The 26,206-nt window shown below is 35.9% G+C and overlaps 1 protein-coding gene across 1 annotated transcript; it reads right to left on the bottom strand.

Moving 5' to 3' along the window:
• Positions 1-7,292: 7,292 nt before the first annotated feature.
• LOC145097388 (LOB domain-containing protein 41-like) lies at positions 7,293-8,500 on the bottom strand. Its single transcript, XM_079034937.1, has 2 exons — positions 8,243-8,500; positions 7,293-8,145 (listed from the first exon to the last, which is right to left on the bottom strand). The coding sequence occupies exons 1-2, from the start codon at positions 8,430-8,432 to the stop codon at positions 7,496-7,498; spliced, it is 840 nt and encodes a 279-aa protein (XP_078891063.1). The 5' UTR covers positions 8,433-8,500; the 3' UTR covers positions 7,293-7,495.
• Between the last annotated feature and the right edge of the window lie 17,706 nt (positions 8,501-26,206).

Raw genomic sequence — 26,206 nt, forward strand, 5'->3', positions numbered from 1 at the left:
GTTTGTGAGTCATTAGAGGAGTGACACTTGTGACTCTAAGCTTTCTAAAGCCATTACAAGAAGGATTTGAGTTGTTATTGCAATATAACAACAAGAGGTATGTAATCTAATTTTCTTGGTGAATTTCGAAAATAGTATGACTCATTAGGGTTTTGTTATGTGTTCATAATGCTGTGTATCTAATAGTGAAAACATAGATCCAATTCTAGGGTTGCATGCACACATAAGATTGTTTGTATAAAACCCATCTTTTTGACGTTGATAATTTTTAATTATGTGGTTGATTTTTATATCTTATAAAATTCATATCTCCTTTATATGGACTCGAATTTCTACAAAATTTATATTTTCGGGATCACGTTGACGTATACTTTCAATATATATATATATATATATATATATATATATATATATATATATATATATATATATGTTTTCGCACATATATTTTTACGATTTACGGGTGATTCGGCTAATTTTTCATAATTTTCCTTAATACGAAACTGATATTATATAGTATGCAGCACGCACGACTATAAATTATCCTATTCAAGGATTTAATTTTAATAATTATTACTTATTATGTGTAGCTCGAATTTACAGATGTTATATCTTCGAACTTGAAGTTTGTTTCTGTTTCTTCATAATACTTGTGTGTATATATATATATATATATATATATATATATATATATATATATATATATATATGCCATCTACAAATAAACCTTTAGCCTTTTGAAAAACAGTGTTTTATGTTTTTATGGGAGCCATTTCTCCATGTGTTACAATAACACATGGTGCCAAACGTTTGTCCATAATTGATGTTAGACAATCTAATGCCCAAGTATAGTTGCATTCTTTTTCCTTATGCATATAGACAAATGCTATTGCAAATGTCATATTTGTTGGAGTTACACCAACAATCTCTAGAAGAAGCATATCATATATGTTTGTTTTATAAGTTGCGTCCATCAACACCACGTGTGGAAATGCGTGACATAATTTAACTGAAAGTGGGTGGGTAAGGAACAAATCTTCCAACTCGTTCGTTAATGTATTTGCGCCAGCCTCATAAATATAGCCGTTATCTTTCATCCATGACGTCAAAACTTGCATTTTAGTCTTAACTGCGCTCTCCGTCCTCTGAATTTTTTGGTCTGCATTATATATAGTTTGAATAGTAGTTACATTATTCAAATTTTATTTCTTTAATGTGGATAATATATCTTTTGATTTCACGTTTTTTTGTAACAAATCTTGAACTGATTGAGCTTTATTTTTTATTAGTCGTCTTGCAAACTTATGACCTTCCAAATGTAATAATGGTTCATCACAATATGCTTCACATTTCATCTTTAACATCCGACATTAATTTACCTAAGAATACTTTCCTTCTTATGAGAATGGATAATTTATTTTTTGGTGCCAGTGTGTTTTGTGGAGATTTTCATATTCGTGTATATTCCACCACTATCACATTAAAACATTAAAATCACATTTAGAATTTTTTATGTTGATAACATAACCAAAAGAACGCCTATTTTGTTGCACCCAATCTATTAAGGTGTTGTTTGTTTTTTGTCTGTAGATCTTCTTAGCCTCTTTTGTCTACGTTGCGCATACCACGCGTATAAATTAGCCTTCGCATACTGTTTTTTTTGAAGACTACAGACCTAAAAAGGTCTATGCATCCTCTTCTTGGCGTATATATGGATCATAATCTTTTAACTTCTTCAGACATCTTCTAACTTAAAAAACACATATATCTTTGTTTTTTTAGGTTTTTTTAAACTTAGATTTATTCGAACTTTATTAATGATAAATAAGTTGAAAAAAAAGTTACAGTACTTTAAGAAAAAAGGTTCGACAACACAATCATGACATTTTTGGCAAATTTTTGAATAAATATATATTACAATAATGGTCATTGAAACTATTTATATAAATATGAAAAAAATCATCATATTGTGTTATATTTTTTGTTACGAAAATTTATAAAATATTATTTAATACAAAATCATTAATTTATTGGGAAAAAATATTTGTGGTACGTTTTTAATTGATTTAATTGAAAAATTAAAATGAAAATTTTGAAAATTTTCATTTTAAAATCGAAGTTTATTTTCATCCATTTTATATATTAAATTCTTTGATATCTAATTAAAATGTTTAGGTATAACATTGAGACCAAAATTGTTCGCTTTATCAAATATATACGTTAATTCATACCATTATATTTTCACTTTTTATACAATAATACATAAAAGTTGATCTAGAATTGTTAATTATCTATAATAAAGTCATAAATATATTAAAAACACTTTGAAATAAAAAAAAACAGTTTATTCAAAATTTAGTTTATTTTAGTAGCGTGCATATGTTAAAAAAACAAACATTCTTTTTCTTTGAGACTGCAGATGTTTGGTCTACTTCTTATACTACAAAGGTTTATAAATATGATCTGCAGACTGCAAACATTTTGCTATAGAAAAAACAAACAACACCTACGTCGTTACGAGAATTGAACGTCTGAAAATGATATAATAATCAATAACTAGCAATCTTCTAGATGACAACCTTTATATTAACGAACTTAAATTTTATACCATGTTGGTTTGAAAACTTGAGTCATTGATGAAGTAACTACTTTATTTCTCGTTTTCATTTTCATCGCCTTCATATATGTTTATATTAACATTATTCGTTTACACAAAACACACGTTACAAGTTACAACTTATAAAAGCAATTTTAAAAATAAAAATGCTTATATAAAAATAACTTATAATTCGTTTGTTCATTGAATTGAAATTACTCTTCACAACCTTCATATGTGTTTGTATGAACATTCGTCTACACGAAAAACGCACTACAAGTTAAAACTTATAAAAATAAAAAATAAAAAATGAAAACACATATATAAAAGTATCTTATAGTTTATTTGATCATTGATTTGAAAATACTCTTCACAATCGTCATATATGTTTGTATGAAAATTATCCGTCTGCATGAAACACACGCTCCATGTTACAACTTACAAAAAAATAATAATAGTAATAACAATTGTATAAGAATACGATTGATAGTTGAATTGAAAAATACTCTTTTCATCCCGTTATTACTCAAATGATAATAAAATCATGTGTTTGTAACTTTTCAATGATGAAAACTTATACTTGTAAGTATTTTTAATATATGAAAATAGATAGTAACATACATTATAGAAAAAAACGTGGATGCTATATCTCTTTTTAGTATGCCTGCCGCTGTCTTTTTATAGAATCAAAACATTTATTTAGAAGATAAAAAGATATTTTGAGTACCATTTTTCTATTTTTCCTCTTGCTTATTGCTAAAGATCAATCAATCATTGTTTCTTTTTTATTTCTTCTTTGCTTCTTGCCCATGAGATGAAGGAGCATAAGGCAATCACTCATAATGACATTTTCCGTTATCTTTTGCTGCTGTATAAATGAGAAAAGACCACTATCATTTATCTTATCTTTCTTCTTCGTCTCATCTGGAAACGGAAAATGGGAGAGGCTAGCTTGGTAGGTTTTGCATGGGGTAAAAAGACATGTGAGGTAGATGTATGGGGTAGGAGATGGCTTGTACGAATTCGAAGCCCCTCATTTTCTTGTTTTTGCTTTCTCAAACATCATATGGGGTATGGAGAAAAAAAAAACAAATAACTATGAGAGGGTTAGAAGATACACATGAAAGCTAATACTAGGATTGCATGAGAAATAAGTACACATAGGGTTTAGTCTTGCTTTGACAAAATCTCAGCCCATTTCTTCTTTTGCTTGTATCTCACGCTAAAGACGTGGTGTTTCTAGGGCTCTAGGGTGTATTGACTAACAAAAACAATTTGACATTTAAAATGTTTATTCTTTCTTTTATTTGTGATGGACAAAAATTTAAGAAAGGGTGGAGTTAATATGGTTTTAATTTAAACAAATCAATTTTTTTTATTAAAACGTGGCTAATAAGGTAGTAACTTAAAATATAAATTTGTTTAAAAGAAGGATTAAAAGTAATTTTTCAAAACAAAAAAAAGTTATGAAATGAAAATAAACTTTAAATAAAAAGATTAAAGTTGTATTTTATTTGATAATCAATGGAAAGAGTCACTCACATATCATTAAGGGGTAACACCCATAACATACCTCAACATCATTTTTTATATCATATCATTTTTTTTATGTCAACTCTCTAGCATGTTTTTTCTTAGCATTTCATAAGAAATGGTGGTGTGTTAAATTAATAGGGTTTATTTAAAAAAAAGAAAAAAAAAAACAATAGCTATAAACCAATCAAAATCCACCAATATGTTTTCTTTATCCTTTCTCCTCTCGCTAACTACGTGGCGACTATTTTTTAACACTTCCTTTGGTGAATTATAGGGAGTGATGTTTCCAACCTAACACAACCTTTCAGATAAATGAGATGTTTCCAGGTTGACCCGTTTATGTAAGTCACAACCCAAATTATTAAATAAATACGTTAAACCTGAGTTAATCAATTTAAAATAAAAAAATAAATAAATTAACTAAACACCACATAAATTATTTTAAAACTTAAATAAACTTTCAGAGTATATTAAAAGCACAATCCCAATTCACAAATACAAGGAAATTATTCAAAAAACATTAAAGATATGTAATTTGGAAATGATTTTGAAGAGTGACTAGTGTTGTCGGTGCAAAGAAAAAAGAGAAGAATTAGTTCAAAACTTAGATTAATATATGGTAACATTTAAATAATTATTTAATTAAATATATATTAAAGTTAAATGAGTTTTTGGATTGAAAATGGGTTAACAACATTTACTCAACCCAACCTATTTAATTAAATGAGTTACGCGGGTTGACCCATTTATCATAAATGAGTTGAAAATCTTAACCCAACTTGCTAATTTTAGATTGGAATCGGGTTGTGTTAGTGGGTTGGATCGATCAGCTCTAACTAAATGGTATTCCATCTCTCAATTGAGATCAATGGATTAATCAATTAAGACAAGTATTAATTACAGACCCTAGACATTTATTTTCAAATATTTTATAAATGCAAAAAATATACATATATAGAAGTTATATATCTTGATTTCTAATCTTTAAAACATTTATTTTCAAATATTTTATAGATGCTCACATATCTTTTTTACTAAGACAAAATGACGTTATTTGTTGGTTAAAGGATACTATAAATTTTAATTTATGTTTACATCGTAAAAAGATATGTTTTAACCAAGTGTCTATAAAAACATTTTTTTTATATATTTTATATTTTTAATAGGGCTCATAAAACATACTTTTTACATTTAAAATGTATTTTTTAAATTTAAAAATATATTTATACTTATAAAATATATTTTTTATATTTCAATACTTATTTTTATATTTAAAACACAACTAATATTATACTCTTAAATCAATTAATTCCGTTCCAAACGAGATTTATACCCGTAATCCTTGGTTACGACTAACAAAATTGAGAATGATATTTATTTCATACTAGGTGTAAGACCCGTGTACTACACGAGTTTATTAAAAATACAAATTTAATATCAATATTTAAACATTAAATTTAATATCAATATCAATTTTAGAGCTCTCATTAATTATGATATTTATTTCATTATAAATATATCAATTCTTTTTCAAAAAACATTTATTTCTCTTAATATTATAACCGAAGTAAGTTATGATATGTTAACAAATCAGAAAATTACATGTGAAAATAAATAAATTCTAAAAATCTATTAAAATGCCATGTGTCCAAATCAACGAGGACATGACATGTGGCAGAAAATGTGTTTTATTTATTAGTATAGATTCTTTATAGAGCTGTGTTGTTTCCTGAATCTCTATATTTTAATGATATTTGATTTTCAAAATCTCTATAGATATTTATTTTTTTACAACAATGATATTTATTAGTCAATGATATAATACAAATTAAGATATACTTCTACATAGTGTTAGATAGGTTTTAATCAAGTTTCTAAAATTTTGTCGTTTATTTGATTTTCATATTTTATATAATATAAAATAATATTTTTTGTATTTGATCTTGTTGATAGACCGATATTAATAGTTTAAAAAATTGAAAGCAGCTAACATTTTTTTTTAAAATAACCGGATTAAATGTCAGGATTTAAGTACAAAAAATGATATAATTACAAAGAATATCCAAAATTTTACCATTTAATTAATAAAAATGATATAAATACAAAAATGGGTCTAAAATAACAAGAAATTATAAATATTTTTTCATCTAATTAATATATAATATTGATAATGACATATATTAAAAGATTAATGAATAAAAGGTATTAACAACTTTTATAAAAATATAAGGGATGAATTTGAAACTATTTAAGTTATTTAAAGAAGTAAAATTTGTATTATATAAAAACACTATTACATTAAAGAAAAATAATCAATCGATTTGAAAGAAAAGAAACATGGTTCATATATATATAAGGCTAAAGAAAGTGGAGGTGTTAAAGTAAATGCTAAGTATATAAGGCTAAAGGGAGTGGAGGTGTTAAGGGAGGTGTCAAAGAAAATGCTAAAGATGTTATATCACTCCTTACCTTATGCTAAGGAAGGTGTTAAGAAATATCACTTAGAAAGAGGTGCTATTTGTGTGTCGAGAAGAGAGAGGAGAGAAAAAGTATGAAAGTATGTTGTGATTGCTTAATTTGTATTTCTTTATACATTTTAATTTTTTTTTAAAAATTAAACCTATTAAATTGTCACACTTCCGTTCTCTATCTTTTTTATGCAAAAAATACTAAGCGTGTTATAAAAAAAAAACTAAAAAAATCCTATATAGTAACATGCTAAAAATATTCGCACTCATTTAAGCTTAAGTTCGTATGTTTAGAATTACCGGAATTTATTTGTTCAGATAGCAACATCTGTCTTTTTCCACATCTGTACAAAATGATTTTAAGTCTCACACGTGTCATTATGACCATTTTCGAAAATTCATAAAAAAAAAAAAAAAAGGATTATAAAGGAATAATACCATAATTCTCATGCTCACTTTTCTAGTTATCCTTCAAAAATTTTAAGTAATAAATCATGTCATTATATTATTAATAGAATTTAAACATGTCACATTCATTTTCAATCTTTGAGGATACTCACAAAATCCTCATGAACTTTCATCTACCCAATTATTTCAAATTAAAACTTGATACTTGATTATCCATATTTAGTAATTATTGTTATGAACAGAAAAGAATATGCCCCAAAAGCCATTAAACTTGATCATCCATATTTAACCAAACATGGCCTATACACCCTTTTTGGTCCGATTTCATTCACAATTGTACACAACTTTCCTGACTATGGCAAAAAGAAATAACCCCCCCCAAAAAAAAAGATAAAAAAATAATAAAACAAAATCTTAGAAACCCCTCAAAAAAGAAGAAAAAAACTAGATCTTAACCATCAAAACTGAGTAACCGGAGATAATCCCCTTACACCGGACAATCCAGTCTCAATTCCACTCCGGCATCGGAGTTATTCGAAGCTGCGGCTATGGTGGCTTCTTTAACTTTAGACTTGTCAACCGGCTCATAGCCAAGTGTCAGCTCTAGCTCGACCTTCACGTCTAACTCCGCCGCTTCAGTTTCAGCCTGCTTGTTCGACATTAACGGAGTCTCCACGGAAACCAAGCTTTCCTCCACCATCTCACGGTTGTCATCCTCCACAACATGCGCCGCCTCCGACTGATGACTCAGGGCTGACCCGTGGCTTGAAAACTCATTGTTATGCTCGTTCTGAGCAGATACCTCCTGATCACTAGACCCGATCCAGACGCGACTTGCCTTCCCTTTCGCCGACGACCGCTTGAATCGGCATCGAGTCCTTACTCGGTGAAGCTCGCTTGATCCGGCGCCGGAGTTCTCATCCTTGGATATATGACGGATGTCATATGCCTTAAACGGTGGCCCTTTGTTTGTCTCCGCCGTGTCCGATGCGATTTGCGTAATCGGTGAACCTTGAAGAACAGCCTCCACCGCAGTCTGACAAAGCTGCCAATTTCCCGACCACAACAACCCAACAGACCCGTAAATCGGATTCACAATCCGACCACAAGCTTCGTACAGAAGTGACCTGAATATCGCTGCAATCACAAAACCCACCGGAAAACAATCAAAACACGTCTTCTTTATTATTATTATTTTTTTTCATTTCGGATACAAAAAAGAAAGAAAACTCACCGGGACGGAGGTGTTCAGGACCGGCGTTGATGAGATTCATAAGTCCGGCACGGCCATAGAACTTCGCGAGGAAGACAGTAGCATTAGCTTGAGATTCCGGCGACTTGATCCACTGCAAACAAGGCCTAATGCTGCAGTTGTCACTGCAACCCTTTCGAAGAACACGGCATCCATTGCAGCTCATACGCATTTTTGGTGTGATTTTTGAGAGAGAATATGGTGGTTTAATTTAGAGAGAGAGAGGAAACTGGTTGAGGGGATATATAGTGGGTTTGGCGGTGGTATCATGGGATACGTGGAGGAAAACAGCCGCAGAATTTTGGGAGAGCGCAGCTGTTTCCGAAAGGCTGGTATTGTGGCGTGGAAAACCAGGTTTTTTCCATATTCATGGAAGTACAAAGGTAGGTCGGTGTTGATGCTTCTTGAATTTAGAAAACACACGTCACACCAATGAGTCCACAATTTTTCTTAACTATTGTAAATACCACTTTCAGATCCGGCGCGTGGAGATTACTGTTTCCTTTTCAAAGCATAATCTTTAGCATGATGGCAAAGTACATAAAGCTTCGCCTTTACGATTGCTTGTCCAAATTTGAGATCCTTCTTCAAACACATTTCAGTTTAAAAGCTTCTTTGTTTTTAAACATGTGACTATCTGATATATGATGAGAATATCTCGGTTAGTGATGGTTTATGTTTGTGGATTGAGAGTCCGGACAATGATCATATATGATGGATCATTTGGTAAATAGTGATAGTTTAGTATTTCCAATTGTAACAAAATTTCAGTTAGATTTGCTACCATTTTATTTTGCGAGCTTCCGAATTTATTATGCTGAGCCTCCGGATTTTTCGGAGGCTTATCTCGGCCTTCTTATTGGATCCCATTGTCGACAAATTCAAAGCGAAATTATCTAGTTGGAAGACGGATACTCTTTCCTTTGGAGGATAGCTAACTGTTGTGGTAGCCAACCTCTTTTACTATTTTTCCTTGTTCAAGGCTCCTAAAAAGATTATTGTTTTGTTTGTGAGTATTCGAAAAAGATTTATTTGCTGAGTGAAAGACAACAAAAAAAAATCACTAGATTGCTTGAGATTCTATGATAAACCCTAAGCACAAAGACGACCTTAATATTGGGAGTCTTCAAACTTTTAATATTGCGCTTTAAACTAAATGGTGGCGGCGTTTAAACATTGAGTCGAACAACTTATCGTTTTCTTGTACCATTGCTTTGCATCGGATCTCGAGTATTGATGGTAAGTTGGTAACTAAGTGCACTCTTTCGGGCATTTGGCTATCTATCTCAAGCATTAATAATGATATTTTGGATTGGAATATCTCTCTTGACAAATTACTTAATGATATTTTGGATTGGAATATCTCTCTTGACAAATTACTTGATAGAAAGTCAGAACAGGCGATAATACATTTTACTGGAAGGACAAATGGCATAATAATGTTGCTATTAAGGAGACCTCCCTAGCGCTTTACAAAATTAAATCTCAAAAAATTGTTTAGCCAAAGATAGAATTTCAAACGAAGTGAAGGAAGGTCGGTGGTTGTGTAGGCGCCATCCAAGAATAGGTATCAAATCTAGGAAGGAAAGTCGGTGATTGTGGAGGCGGCATCCAAAAATAGGTATCAAATCTAGGAGCTTGGATATCATTAACAAGATTGTTGTTGATGTAAGTCTCTCACGAGTTCCTAACTCGTGGGGATGGCTAGCTGATTCCAATAATCATTTTTTTTTATAAACTCTCTCAAGGGTCTCATGGAATGTTCTATAGCTGCGAATAATGTTATGACTTTTTTTTTTGGTGAATTGGATTCCAATTAAAGCTATTTGCTTTGTGTCGATGCTTCTACACAACATAGTTCATGTTGCTATTAACCTAGTTATTCGTGGGGCCAGCTCTCTTCATCTTCCTACTCCTTCTATCTTGCTTCTGACGAAGATATCAATTATCTTTTCTTTAGTTGTCATTTCTCAACTACCATTTAGAGTTGGCTTTCTTCGTGGATGTACCTGCTTCCATCCCCTCCTTTATGCTTATTTGATCTGATGTCATGTTTAACTTCTCTTGAATTGGAGAAAAGTAATAAAAAAAAAAGTTGATATATGGTCTAGTCTACTAAGTGTTTTGGTCGATTTGGAAAGTAAAGAACTCTCTTACTTTCAAAAAGAAAAGGTGATCTATGACGAAACGACAGATGGTATATAACTCTTATCGTACAATTGATTCAGACATAGGGCTAGATTTAAGGGTCTTGTGTAACTTCCCAAAAATAAGACCCAAAAATTTCATTTTTAAATTAATAAAACCCATATTCCCAAAACATCATCATATAAATCCAAATAAACAATTATATCAATCACCATTTCTTATCAAAGTAAATCAAGAAAATGCGGAACGAGGTGGTGTGTGCTCTACAATCATCTCGAGCTCTTCCATTTGAAAATTGAAGTACTTAAAACATAAACTGAAAACCCTAAGCACAAAGCTTAGTGAGTTCCCCAAGATACCACATACCAAACATAATAAATCACATACTGGGCCCCCGCCCTCCATCGGGCCTTGCCCGATATCGAGTCCCACTCGACTTCGGGACCCTCCTAACATTGAGCCCCGCTCTGTTTACAGATCTGTCAATCACCAGGCCTAGCCTGACATCGGTCCCCGCCCGATACATATAATCATATACACATATAATCATACTAACACATGCAATAATCACAAAGACAATAGCATAAAATACAGTCATCGAGCCCCACTCGACATCGGGCGTTGCCCGGTAACATAAAAACACATACTGATAAATAGCATACGATATACTCATCAGGCCCCGCCTGGCATCAGGCCTTGCCCGATAAACATGTCATCACATAAAATAAGAAAGAGTCACGCATATATCTAGCATCCTAACATATAAACCATGGGCCGTCATTGGTGCCTTCGCTCGCTAAACTCCGTGAGGAGACTCATCTTGCACTGCCGAATCACCTTGATAAATCCCTAGCTGCTGGTCTGACAAATCCCCGAGCTATCAATATCAAATAATCATTCAATTAATAATCGGATTCCAATCCATAACCATCAATCCAAAGCTAGGGTAAAAAGTCCATTTTACCAATTACCTAGTATGGTCCAAGGCTAAGGCCCAAAGACCAAATAATCAACCAAGGCCCAACATGGTCCAATTTTCCAAATTGGGCCCAAATCCCTTCTATGGCCTTAACCCAAGGCCCAATAATATTCCCAACCCAAAACACCAAAATATAGATGGCCCAACAAAGCCCTAAACATCTAAGCCCAAATCATGGCCTAACTCGAAGAATAAAAAGTCCGTGGCCTACTCTACTGAGTACGTAAGGCGTAATCAGCTTGTACGCGCAACGTACTTGCCTTAGGGCTTGTACGCTAAGCATACCTGCTTGTACGCCCAACGTACCCTCGCATATAGCCAACTTCCATGTAAAGCTCTTATTCCATAAAGACTTTACACCACAACCTAGATCTGACTTCCTTGGGCTGACTAATCACGTAAAGTTACTGACTTTACATTCATGCATTGATAAATGAAGATCTTAAGCTTAAGAAAGGACTTAATATGTGACTTATTGCATGCATGAGACCCAATACCTCTTACCTACTTAGATAAGGTGTTGAAAAGATTCAACATTCAGGATTCCAAGAAAGGTGACTTACGGATACAGAGCAATGCCAAACTGAGTAAAGCTTAGAGTCCGAGTACAAAGGCTGAGATAGCTGAGATGAGTCGAATACCATATGCTTTCGCTATTGGCTCGCTCATGTATGCTATGACTTGTATTCACCCTGAGGTGGGCTTTGCTTTAAGCATGGTCAGCAGATATCAAGGGAATTTTGGGAAGGCTCACTCGACTGCGGTAAAGGACATTCTCAAGTACATGCGGAGGACTAAGGACTGGGTCCTTACCCTTGGTGGGTGTGATGACTTGAGAGTGGTAGGGTATAGTGACACTAGCTTTCAGACTGACATGGATAAATTTCGCTCTTAGTCAGGCTGGGTCTTTACACTGAATGGAGGAGCAATAACCTAGAAAAGTTCCAAGTACGAGACTGTGGCTGATTCAACTTGCGAATCAGAGTACATAGCAGCAAGCGAGGTGGCGAAGGAGGCAATATGACTGATGAACTTCATTGGAGACCTTGGAGTTGCACCAGCTATAAAGGAGCCTATGGAGATTTTCTGTGATAGCGAGAGTGCAGTTTCCTTAGCCAAGGAACCAAGGGATCATGGCAGATCCAGGCACATCGACAGAAAATACCACTTCATTAGACATCGAATAGAAGAAGGACTCCTCATGGAAAAGATGGTATCATCAGATGAGAACCCAACAGATCCCTTCACGAAGGGACTGAGTAGGGTTAAGCATTTGCAGCAAGCGAGGTGCATCGGGCTGAAGGACGATATTAGTTTCAATGATTATATAGCTTTTGAAACTTGTAATAGTTGAAATGTAATTGATATTTGATGCTTAAATAAAAGGTGCTTTTTATTTACTAGTAAGTGCTATTGTTTCAATTTTCATGTTTTGACTTCCAGAATAAATATATTATTCAAACTATCCATAGTCGATCATACATTGGAAGTAGGTATTGAATCAAGATTGTCATGAATTTGGCTTGTAGATTTGTCTGAATTGTATTAGACATATCAAAGTTTGATGCAACATTAATGAGTGCTCATATGGCTTGAGTATTGGATTCAACCCGCGCTTACTTGTATCACTTAATGGAATTTATATCGAGTGATCGTGAGACGATAATATCATATTAGTCTTCAGACCAAGAGATATGAGTTGTTGACTATGAGTTGGTTGTGCATTGATAGTACGTAACCGCTTCAGTAACTTGACGTTATAAATGTGTTGTTGTGTACAATTTGATGAATAGTTAGTACAAGCAAATGAGTCGAAGTTTAAATGTTCCTTTTAGTCCTTGGAGGATTAAAAGCGATATCTTGGGCCCCTCGATGATTTTGTTTTGACTTATGTGTCAGGCCCAGTCAGAACTAAATTGATGTGTTCGATTAAATTCTATGTTAAACAAATCGGAGATCGAGAAACAAACTGTTGGATAATAAGTATGACGTTGTTCCATGTATTTGTCCGGCTGATATCTTGAGAACATTGGATTATATGATCACTTATCTAAAATGGAGCGTCAGAGTTCGACAGAGGCTTTTAAGAGCTACGATTGCTAGTCGGTGTTTTGATTCGTACTTGCAGTTATAGTTATTAGACTTATCCAAGTGGGAGACTATTGGATTTAGTGTCTAAGCCCATAACTATAATTGGTTTGTACTTGACCCGAGAGTAGCATGGTCCATTTGGGTTGCATGGCACCGAAACAATTTGTAAGGATGGACTTTTGAGAAGAGGATATTTATGATTTATTAATATATTATAAGTTCTAATATATTAATATGAAATCATATTATTTAATTAGTGTTGATCAAGAATTAAATTGGAATTAATTTTGTGATCAAAAGAGACTAATTAAATATATGGGGATTGATTGTATAAATCATTCATTCTTATAAAGTGGGCTTATGATCCATAGTTCGTTATGTTGGGCTAAACCCATGTGGTGACCCATGGATGCTCCATGTAGGTTAAAACCCATGGAGTCTAAGGAATGTGGAAAGTCATGGACATTAGGGTTTACATGGTGTAACACTAGTTGTGTCACACTATATAAGAAACCTCATGGAAACCAAAATCGTCACTTAAGTGAGATACAAGAGGGCTAGCCGATTTGGTGTGTGCAAGACAATCTCTTCTCAAGTCCTCCTTTGTTGGTGGTGTTGTGTGAAACATTTGAGGCATCACACTTGGGGTGATAGGCTCTTAAAGGCTTAAGGTTTCAAAGCTACAACAAAGGTAAGTCATATAAATAGATTTTTGTAGTGTATATACTCCATAGTATGCTAGTTAGGATGATGCTTTGGAAAATTGAAAGTTTGCATGTATAATAGAGAAAACATAGATCCAAGGCATCTAGGGTTGCATTTACACCATAGGAGTGTTAGAATGCTCAAAACCCTTCAGGAAACTGTTGGGAGACAATGATGGAATGTTTCAGTTATGGTCATATGGGTCATTTAAGTAGGGATTGCGCTTTAGGATCGGTTTTGATGTGTTTTCAATGAAATCAGGTGGGCTATAAGAAGGGCATTTTTCCGAGAAAGATGAGTGGAGCAGTAAGGGCACTTTCTTTAGCCACTTGGAGGATCATTGACGGTCGTGAGGTTAGGGTTGAAGCCCCAACAATGAGGATCCGGGCATTACAACTTCAGTTGGGAGAGGCTAGAGTTTCATCTAATGATATCATAGGTATGTTATCTTTTGTTTCCTTATGCATTATTATTTATATGTGTTTTTGAAACATGTACTTGTATGTGTGAGGCGTTACCTTTAGTTTATTTTCCCTATAATCATGTGGGAAGTAGTATCAAGGGTCGTTATATGCCATTTTGCATGTTGAGGGTTACGAGTAAGGCACGTATCTTTGAGTTGGATTTAGATAGTCAGACATTTTGTTGTGGGCCATTGGTGGAAGCATTTTAGGGATACCGCTTGGAAGATTAGTAGTCGGATTAGCTTATTAGTACAACATCGGAGCAGAGAAAATTATAGGTTAAGGTTTTTGAATTTTGGAAATTCAATATAGATGTGGGGTGTAAAGGATTGATTGGGATTTGAATGCAAGAGGGTTGCTACTGGATCAATGTTCTCAGGACATCAGGATAGTCCTTACATTAGAAGTTTGAGGAAAATATCTACTAGAAGTTGGTTGTCCCCTCTTGAAACAACACAGTCAAAATTCATAAGTCCTTGTGTCTCTCATTATGGATGGCAGTGCTTTATCGATGGACTCGCAGGTCTGGTCGCTACCGTTAGTAGGGAAGGAGCAGTGACGAGTGGAGATAATGATGGTCACGTGGGCTAGGATTGTAAAGGAAATTTAGAAATGTATTAGTTGAAGATGTTTAGAATACATAAATCCTTTGGTAAATAGGATGTTGGGATGATGATCCGTCAGTTACGATAAAGGGGTTTGTTATTCGTTGTCGTTAGTAAGGTTGGCAAGGTGTAGTTAAATCCAATAGGAAGAAAACCGTTTAGATTCCAGGGATAGAATTAGGTGCGGAACCAAGAGGTGTTCCACATCTCAGTCGAGAGGGAAGCCAGTTCAAGTGGCAATCTAGATAGAGGTTGCACAAGGTTGGGGGTTCAGAAACTTTCAAAGATAGGGTGGCACATTCGTAGTGATGCATAGCAGATATGTGGTTAGGTCTAGGTTAAGGAGTGTCTTAGATCCTCTCTGTCTGTTCTTGTCTGATGAAGGCTTTGGGGTTTGAAGCATGACCCGAACACCTGATTGGGATGCATTCAATGTGGTATGATCCTTGTTTGATTGTGAGTTGGTATGGTAGATGGAGAGTAAGACCATGAGTCGGGCTCATGGCTGATATGGGAGTGTTGTAAGACTATAGGGTAGCTGTAGCATACACAAGGATGATATGCTGACGAGGAAGTGTTGTAAGTATGGGATGTAGTTACAACATTCACCAGAATGTAGTAGGCCATTGCAGGAGTGGTCGTTGGGCTGAGGAAGGATCAATGCATGTCTGGGTCAAGGTGAATAATATTATTGGAGGACCACTCTTTGTTTGGTACCAGGATCATTGGATCTGAGGCAATTTTGGGCCTATATAGCACACGATTGGGTGAGACCCGTAGGCAAGTCCCGTTCTATCATGCAGACTGGGTGAAACCCATAGGCGAGGTATGTTTGGTTATGATAGTGTGGGTGAGACCTGGTGGAAATTGGCTTGAGCGAGGTATTGAATCATGTTTAGAGTAAGATGACTTCGTTGTCAATAACTGGCATCTGTGTGGTGGTTAGGCCAGGGTAGCACTTATAAGTTAGACTCTTAGTTGGAGCCTTATAGTGGGACTAGGTATGAGATTGTCTGTCTCAGTAGTTGATTTGGGATTTCATAACTCAGTTTAGTGGAAGGTCATCGTGGAATTAGAAGATTTCGGAATAAATAATAATGTAGTTTTTTGGATTTCGAGATGTGAGTTATGTTCCGGGTTGGCTCAAAGGGATGAGACACACGTTGGGAGTCACCCTTGTTTATATGAAGATCTTTTCAATAGCAAGGGATGACCAAGGATTCTGCCAGCCAAGGGTATTAGTTAGATAATTGAGGATCGAAAGGATGTCATTCAGTTCAGATTTTAGATTGAGATCCTATTGATTATTCTTCGGAATGGCCCTGTCTGTGTGGAGGTGAGGTAAAGTTTTGGGGATTATGAGTTTATAGTAGAAAAGTGTTAGATTTTCTGTATTACAAAGGTTAGCAGATCCGTAATTCGATCTCCATCAGAATGTGTGGGTCCTTCAATGTTTGGATTTCGATAATAACGATTGAAGGTCATCGTAAGTATGAGTCAACTTTTTTGTCGAAGCAGGGTTCAAGAGGAATTAGGCGGATCGTCTAATTTCTTGGAAGGTAGTAAGGAGTGATTTCGAGGATGAAATAAAAATTAAGTAGGGGAGAGCTGTAACACCCTGTTTCGACTCGTTCCATAGTTCGAGGCTGTGACCTGAAGATTAATTATCATAAAGTTATGGGCTTTGGGGAAAGAGAGGTTTAGACCCATTTGGATGAGGGTAATGTAGATTATGTGATCGAAGAGTTTAGTTTTTGTTTTGGAGCCCAAGGGTATAATGGTAAAAGTGGTGGTTCGGGCCTCTCATGAATTAAGGATTTTAGTTCAAGGTGTTGTAATTCAAAAGTAATTAGATACGGTTGTAGATCTCTTCAATACCTTTTTGTGGATATAAAGATCATCGAAAACAGAGTTGGAATGAAGTATGTTGGGCGTATAGGAAGTATGCTTGGCGTACTGGGCATCCCTGGTACGCTGGGCATAGTAGGTGTACATTGGTTTTACGTGATTAGTACAAAAACCCTATTTTCGTGGTTTTAGTCATATTTAAGCTCCTAAACTTCCCTAAACCTATTCCATTTGAACCTCCACCACTCCAACACCCTCCCCTGAAACCGTGACTTTATTTTGAGCCTTTTGAGCAAAATAAGGTGTTCTTGAGTGCTTTCGAGTGTTCTTGGTGCATCATGGAGAAGAAGGAGCTCATTGGAGAAGTGTTGGTTGCATTAGAGCCTGTAGATCCAGTCTTTGTTCACCTTGATCTTCCTTCTAGAGGTATAAGGCTTGAATCTTGATGATACATTTGTTAGATCTAGCTAGTTTTGGGTATTATGAGCTTTGGTAAATTTAGTGCACAAAGTTTAAATTATGGATGAGATTTAAAACCGGAAAACCGGAAAACCGGACAGAAACCAGAATCGGACCGGAACCGGAACCGTTAGAACCGAAATATAAAGAACCGATTCCGATTTCGGATTTAAAGAATGGCTTTATCTGGGTCCCGAGTAATCCAAATTTAGGTCCATCGGGTTCGCATAAACTGGGTTTAAGAACCGGAACCAGTTTTAGGGAACTGGGACCACTTTTAGGAGCCGAAATCGGTTTCTATGAAAAGTTTATAACATGCATATCTCACTCGTTTCAAGTCCGATTGACGTGCGATTTTTCCAATGTGTAGCTTAGAGATTTTACATAATTTTAGACTATAAATTTATCATTTTTAGTTTTATATTCATTGATTTACAGTCCTTCAAAGTCGAGATATTAAAGCTAGAAGTTTTTAGTTTTTGAACTTTTTTGTATTTTGTGAAAATTTTAAAACATTCATATCTAATTCGTTTGAAGTCGGATTGACATGCGTTTTTTTCCAACTTGTAGTTTAGAGTTTGTACAAGAGTTTAGACTTTAATTTTGACATTTTTGGTTTAATATTCATTAAATTACAATCCCCCAAAACCGAGACATCAAAGCTAAAAATTTTAACTTTTTAGCTATTTGTTTTTGTAGTTTGTATTTTGTGAAAATGTTAACACATGCATATCTTATTCGTTTAAAGTCGGATTGACATGCGGTTTTTTTTCAAAGTGTAGTTTAGAGTCTATGCATGATTTGAAACTATTATTTGTCAATTTTGGGTTCATATTCAATGGCTTACAGTCCCCCGAAGTCGGGATATATCAATAAGAAAATTTTCAAAGCTCAACCCACTTAGTAGTAAATAATTACCAAAAAAATTCCGGTTTTCCGGATTTTGTGGTTATAAACTCAATTTATCCGGTTCCACCCTACCTACTTTAACGTTTCCAGGTTTTCTAGTTCTAGACCCACTTTACCCGATACCGTACCCTGAACTGAACCGGAACCGGTTCCTATATACTGGTTCGGTTTCCGGTCCTACAAAATCCCGTTAACCGGTTTCGGATTTTTCGGGGCCAGGTCTATCACACCCCCAAACCAGAATGGCAGAAACATTCAGGGGTGGGTGACTTCACGTAGTATCATAATAGTTGAATATTGTAAAGAAAGTAAATACAACCATCATATATATAACAAAAACTTACATTGTTACGTATAATACATGTTTCAAAAGAATATTACAAATATGAAGATTTAAAATGTTTTGAAAATAGACGCCTTAGCGTTCCTTCTCCAAAAGCTGATGGTTACCTGTATTACTGATTCCCTGAGAAATACAAGTAGTTTCGAAAAAGTGTCAACAAATAAGTTGGTGGGTTCATAAGTGTTTTTGTACTGAAATTTGTATGTCTTTTTAGTCAAAAATAGATGAATGTGTTTTCCAAAAAATCCAATATTTTCTTCCCATAGTTTGAAAAAGTTCCAAAGGTTGGAGTGCATTAGTAACTTTCGTGCTTAAATGATGAAAGTAAATTTATACTCAAAATAATGTATTTACTGAATGCATTCAAGAGTCTCGTAAATCAAACTTATGTTATACTTCCGTGTGAGTTTTATAACCATGCTATTGACCCAGACTGCATGTAACAACGTTCTTCAGGCGTTGTTGTGTTATGACGTTTGTCACCCCAGACCTGCCGGTCTAACTGTAGGTAACAGTTTAGGTGCGGGATTGTCAATCCCGTATAGATCTATACACAAGTATCACGCTCTCCCTCCATGAGATTATGGTTTATAATACAGGACTTGAAATGCATACTTGAGAGCATGTTGAAGTTGAATATCTCACAACACTTAGTATTAATAGATTTACGAAAAAGGAAGTCTATATTTCATGTAGATGAAAGCATTTCATTTTCACAATGTTTACGTAAGGATGTAATGAATAACCCGCAAACTATACCCATTATAGTTTTTCCGAAAGTGTGTTCCATTTGGTGATAATAACTCAATGTAATACTAACTTTCCATGTAAATTATAATGTTGATATCGAAGTATTTAAAAATGTAGGTGTTGTATTTAAATCTATATAAAGCGATATATTTTCTCGTATTTCACTTGTATTCCCCCCCCCCCCTAAAACATGAAAAAGACGTGAAAAAGTAGGGGTATGAACTCACTTGGAAAGTGTGACGATTCGAAGAAAGAGAACTTTTTCTCGAGCGGCACTTCGATCGGAAAGTGGTGAGATTCTCAGGAATCTCGGGGCTTCGGACCATCGTCGGTGCTGGGGTGTCACACGCACAAACCAAGGATGGCGGAAACGTCCGGGGGTGGAGGACTTCATGTATAGTATCACAACAACAAGTATAATAGTGCTCAAAGTAAATACAACCATCATAAATATAATTGAAAAAGTTACACCAATGTATATGTTTACACATTTCAAATCAATTACATTATGATGACAAAATGAACTGCTTGACGATTCAACGTCCCATCCTCAAAATGCTATTGCTTTTTCCTGTTTCACTGATTTCCTGAGAATACAAGTTGTTTGAAAAAGTGTCAACACAAAGGTTGGTGAGTTCATAAGTTCTTGAGTTAAAGAGTTTGGAAACCGTTCTTTGTAATGTGTTGTGTGTCACCAAGAAAAATCCAATATTTTCCTTTATAAAGTTATGTGGTCCTAAATCCCAGAACCAAGAATAAACAAGTATTTTCCATACTTAATGATATAAACGTGGTTTTAAATCGGCATAAAACCCTTTTTAATATGAAAGCGTACAAATATTTGTCCATACTTAAGGTAATTTCTGTGAGCTAAATTGACATAACTCGCTAATTTAAAAGTAGAACCCGTAAATGTAATGATTTGTTCATACCACATGTGAGCTATCATAACCATACTTGACATAGACGGCCTCGTAATACGACGTTCTTCAGGCGTCGCCGTTAAATGACACTTGTCACCACAGACCTGCCGGTCTAGCTGTTGCAAGCAGCTCAGGTGTGGGTTTGTCAAACCCAATATAGATTTAGACACAACTATCACGTTCTCACTACAAGAGACTCTGGTTACAATTTACAGGACTTTTTGACTTTGTTACTTTGGAAGTAACCCAAAGCGAATGACTCACAAATTTATTCATTAACAGATTTACGTGAACTAAACTGAAAACCTTTGATAAATAAGTTTGAAAAGTAAATGAAACATAAACTATACCTATTATAGTTTATCCAAAACATTTGTAATGTATAAGAACTCTTTTATGAAAACACATTAGCGTTATGCATCCATAAACTATGCTTATTATAGCTTAATATATGTGTTCTAAGTGAATGAAGAATCTTATCATGAATGACTAAATTTCAGTTTATGATGACAAACTAACAAGGAAATACATTCAATATTTAGAACTCATTGTTATACACTTTGCTCAACATAATACAAAGTGTTATGAAAGTTATAAGCTGTTAACTAGTTTTTAACCTTTCTGCGTTGTTTTACAAAAATCATACAAAGTCGAAAACTGAATCCGTAAATTTTGAGAGTTTCTAAAATGTGTCTAGTTCATTCATAATTTTTATCATTATTTTTGGAAGTCTTTAACTTGTGTTAAAATGTTCATATTCAAAGACTGGTCCAGATTTGTTCTTGAAATGATAGACTGTTTTGCAAAAATCACCATAAATTGTAAAAAAATCGTGTGGAGATGTGCAAGTAGTCATTTTAAAGCTAAGAACTGGAACTACTTGCACCTAAAACATTTTTGAAAACTAAAATGTTTAAGTGGCCCAAAACACTCCGTGAATGGAGTTGAACTTTTCTGATGAAGGCTGTTAAATGAGCTTAGTTGTGTTCTTGGTGTTTTAACTTGTATTCCCCCCCCTTAAAACTTAAGAAAAACATGAAAATATAGGGGTATGAATTCACCTTGAGTGATTTCAGTGGTTGAATGTTGAAGAAGAGAAGTGTTCTACTCAAGAACACTTGAAGGATTGCTTTGAAGATTCAAGAATCTAACACAATAATGATGGAGTTTGTGTAAGCCATCAATGATTTGAGTAGAATGAAGTGTAATTATCACAAGGAGGATAAATTATACTTACCAAGTGAAGGAGATAAGCTGGAAATGCCTTGGAAATCTCGTTTTTGTGAGAGGGAGTTAGAGAGAAAAGAGGTAATTGATCTTTAGTGAAATGAGAGCAAATGAGTGAGAATGAGGAGATGTAAGAGTCTTCAGCCTTTGACCATGAGTGGGGCTGGTCAAATGGTGGGGAAAGTACTCTTGAATGACCAGGTATGGTGGGGAGTACAATGGCTGGTCATGGGAATGGGTATGGGGTGGTTGTTTGTGTCAAATATTATGGTAAGATTCACACTCCACCTCATGATCTCACTTAATAGATTTTATTCTTAAATATATATTTTCATAAAATATGTCTAAATTATGAATATTTAGGGTCTTATATGTTAAAATATTATTTTTGGAGAAAATCCTACATTAAAATAATTAAAAACGGGCTTAAAATGCTAAAAATACTGAAAACCGGGTAGGAAGTTCTGAAATCCGAAGTTCAGGGCCGCATGTGCTAAGGCTCGGTCATCAGTAGCCCGTTGAATCTGGAGGGAGGTATTGGTCGCGGAGGCGGATTCAAAGGAAAGAGGGAGCTGCGGTCCGAGTCAGGAGAAAGGGGAGGCTGCGGTTGGCTTGTTGCGGCTCGCTGGCTGCGGTCATGGCTGCGGCTCGCATGCTGTGGTCCAGTCCAAGAGGGTCCGGTCTCTAAGAGGCTTCGGCCCTAGGAGAAGGTTCCGGGTCCTTTGGGGTATTTCACTCGTTCTGACCTCGATTTAAGCGATTTTTGACCCAAATAAGGGTCGGGATGACCCGAATGATTCCAAAAAGTTACGAGAACTTTTGAGAGAGATTTGGGAGAGATTTCACATTCTTGGAGAGATTTCTCATATAAAGAGAGATTTGGGAGAGATTTCACATTCTTGGAGAGATTTGGGTGTTTGGCTCCGCAATGGAAGGTCCGTAAGCCCCATTAAGTCATGTTTAAGGATCTTACACACTCCCAATGAGTATGCAACAATGTTTTATCGGTTTGGTTCCTTACTTACCACAGTTTTAGGTTAAGGAAATCTAGATGTACGAACTTTTCAATTTATGATCTCTCATTAAAATAGCGAGTTGTATAGTAATTACCTAACGTAAGCCCTAGTACCCACAGGCTAATTGAGTCGACCGGTTTGACTTGTTGACTTTAGTTGACTTTGACTTGACCGGAAATTGACGGTTGTCACATCATCCCCCCGTTAGAGGGAATTTCGTCCCAAAATTTTGAATTTAGGCAAGGAGTAGGCATGATTAATCGGGCCAAGAAGTGGGGATACTTCCTAATCGATTGATTCTCGCAATCCCAAGTGAATCCAGGTCCTTGGTTAGTATTCCAGCGAACCTTCACTAATGGGAAATGGCGTTGCTTCGTCCGCTTGACCTCTTGGTCCATGGTCACTACGGTTCTTCCACGAAGGTGAGGCTCTTGTGAAACTCGATCTTGTTGAGGGGGATTACAAGAGTCTCATCGGATAGATACTTCTGCAAGTTTGAGACATGGCGGGTAGAATGTACTTTACCAAGCTCGCGGGGTAGATTGAAGTTGCGAGTTACAGGGTTGATTCTGACAAGAATCTCGAAGGGCCTAATTATCTTGGGTTTTAGCTTTCCACGCTTTCCGAAGCGTACTAAGCCTTCCCAGAGTGAGGCTTCCAGAGGAATTTGGTCTTTTACTCTGGAGTTCTAAAGGTTTCTCCCTCTTGCTTCTCTTCCCAGTCAAGGGTTGCTCCCTTCAGGATCAAAGTCGTAAGGGGGTTCCGTAATTTGCGAGAAGTTTTAAAGGAACTAGGATGGTAGGTCAGTGAGACCCAGAATTTCGGCGTATTCCCGTCGACGCCTTTGGTGCTGACAATTTCTCAACGATTTTGATTAATTGAAAGGGTCCTCAAGAATTTCCACATCAATAATAGTGTGTCTTAGGAATTTGACTCTCCAATTCCAAAACTCGTATCTAAAGAACTTCGGGTAAGGCTTCTCTAATCGTATTGTTCCCATGGTTTGTTGTAGCTGCTCTTTTTGGTTTTCTTCTTACTACTAGGGTAGATAAGCAAGTCATTTTCAAGGACAATGACGAACTGATCCCAGTAATAATGACGTACCCTATTCATTAAGTTCATGAAGACTGTGAGCGGGTTGGTCCTATCCGAGGGGTATCACTACGGACTTGCAGCGTCCGCATCGAATTTGGAGGGTTGTCCTCGGACATCCTTCTCCAATACTCGTGATTGGTGATATTCGGATCTCAGGTCCAATTCCTGAAGGGTACCTTGTTCCTTGCGGTTGATCGGCTTATTCGTCTATGCGAGGCAGATAGTAATGGTTTCTACTGGAGATATTGTCGGGGCCTCTGAAGTTGATGGACCTACGAGCAATTTGCCTTTCTATTTGAAGAATAAGATCGGAGCTCTCCATGGCGAGGAGCTTGGTTCTTCAATTCCATTGTTGAGTAGTTCGACAGGTGACCTGACAGTTCTTGCAGCTCGGTAGTGGGTTAGACTGTAGGGCGATCTGGTTACTGGAGTCGTATATATTTAAGATTGAAAAAGGTAATTGAATAAGTGATTCTTCCTTAAGCTCACATCCCAACGAGGAAAAGAGTAAAAGGGGAATCATTAATTCTAAACCTATAGAACCTTGGTTATATACCGCCCTTGTGTATACATTCTTCAGCAATAGATTAACCGTACGTGTCTTTGGATTGAACTTGACGTACTTCCCGAGTGGTACTTCGGTGAGGTTTGTTGAGGTTTCTTCGGAAAAGGATAAGAAACCTGAGGTACTCTATGCATGAGTACTTCGGAGTTCTGGTATGACGGCTTTGCTAGAAAGATGATTTCGGAGGAAGAGATTTACACACGAAACTGGTATTGTGAGGATTGAATGGACTCCAGTCGTATGATAAAAATCAGAGTCACTTGAAATAAAGGCACTGGATTTGATCACAAAGGCGTTGCAGACAAAACACAACTGTGCAACTTTTAACAGAGTTACAGTACTATAGATTTACTACAAGACTATTGTTGCGAACTAGGTATACTACAAAAGGCGAGTATACGCAGCACGAGGGTCCCTTTACTGACGGGGTCTTGCAAAAAATAAGACTCTAGTTGCACTAGTTTTAAACAGTTTATGAGTCTGTTACAACGAATGCCTTAGATATTTTTAACGGGGTCCGGAGTAGTTTCTCCTGCGGCAGTGATCCTTAGTATCTTCCCGTCTGCGCCGAAGTTCTTTATTATTGGATAGTTCTTTTTGAGGTGTCCTATTTTGCCGCATTGGCGACATATTTGGCTTGTACTAGCATTGTTGGTGCAAGTGAGGTGTTTAGTCAGAGTCACGTGGACACGGGTGCCTTCCTCGTTCATCCACTTCGAAAATTTCCTTTTATGGGGTCCGGTTTTACCACCACCTTTGTGTGCAGGGTTGGTCCCGATGCCAGGGACTTGAGGAATGGGTCGTGCTGGTGCTGAAGGGGCAGGAGTTGCCACTCGCTGATGTTGCATGGAAATTCTTTGGGATCGTTGGTGCTCCTTTCGAGCTCAGCGATTTCGTTTCCTCTTCTCAGTTTTACAACTTTGTAGGCCCGTGACTGTTGCCCATTGGTGGCTTCCTAGATCGATACATCGATCGGAATTTTTAATTCCTTCGCTAGTCGTTATTATGTTGCCAGCATTGAGGTTTTCAAGGACAGCTATTACGGCAGCTGTTACTGTGGCTTGGAATGTGGTGGCGTCGATATGAAGGATAGGGGCTTCGTTGATCGTCTGACTATTTCCGGATAATGACATGATTCTGCAACACGAACGACAAGGAGTTCTTGAGTGACCAAGGTTGACTCTATATTATTTTGAGTCTGACTAAGAGATGAGTCATTATACATGAAAACTTAACTTATACACATTATGATATAACCAAGACTGGGCGGATAGTGAAATGTGTGATTCTACTTTAGTTTCACATCCCAACGAGGAAAAGACACTAAGTTCGAAATCTCACATTCTATTGTCTACCAGGTCTTTGTTATATATAACTGTGGAATGTATAAGTGAGGAAGTCATATTAATAACATTCTTATTGATCCCTCTTAATGAACTAGAATTCCTAGCAAAGGCCATCCGTAACGTCCCAAAATTCAAAACTAAAAATTTATTTTAATAAAACATTATGTTAAGCAAATTCATCATTTCAATACATAAACAAAGTATTAGTTTCCAAAATACATATTCGTTATCAGAGTAAACATTCCCAGGCTGTCTAAACTATGGTGTGTGCCATGCGATCACCCCGAGCTCTTCCCTCCGCTACCGGAAGTACCTGAAACCAAAACTGAAAACCGTAAGCATGAAGCTTAGTGAGTTCCCCACCCTACCACATACCATGCATAACCACATACTGCACATACTGGGCCGCGCCCGCTATCCTGGGCCTCGCCCCCTACCTCGGGCCTCGCCCGCTACAACGGCCCCGCCGCTCC

The sequence above is a fragment of the Lactuca serriola genome, chromosome 4 (assembly GCF_051521515.1).
Source record: "Lactuca serriola cultivar US96UC23 chromosome 4, Lser_US96UC23_V15, whole genome shotgun sequence".
In the NCBI taxonomy this organism is placed as follows: Eukaryota; Viridiplantae; Streptophyta; class Magnoliopsida; order Asterales; family Asteraceae; genus Lactuca; species Lactuca serriola.

What these genes read in the sequence shown, in the direction of transcription:
- LOC145097388 (XM_079034937.1), bottom strand. Translation starts at nt 8,432, where the DNA reads ATGCGTATGAGCTGCAATGGATGCCGTGTTCTTCGAAAGGGTTGCAGT. An exon ending in TCCTGAACACCTCCGTCCCG is followed by an intron (nt 8,146 to 8,242) that starts GTGAGTTTTCTT and finishes TTGTGATTGCAG; the next exon opens with CGATATTCAGGTCACTTCTG.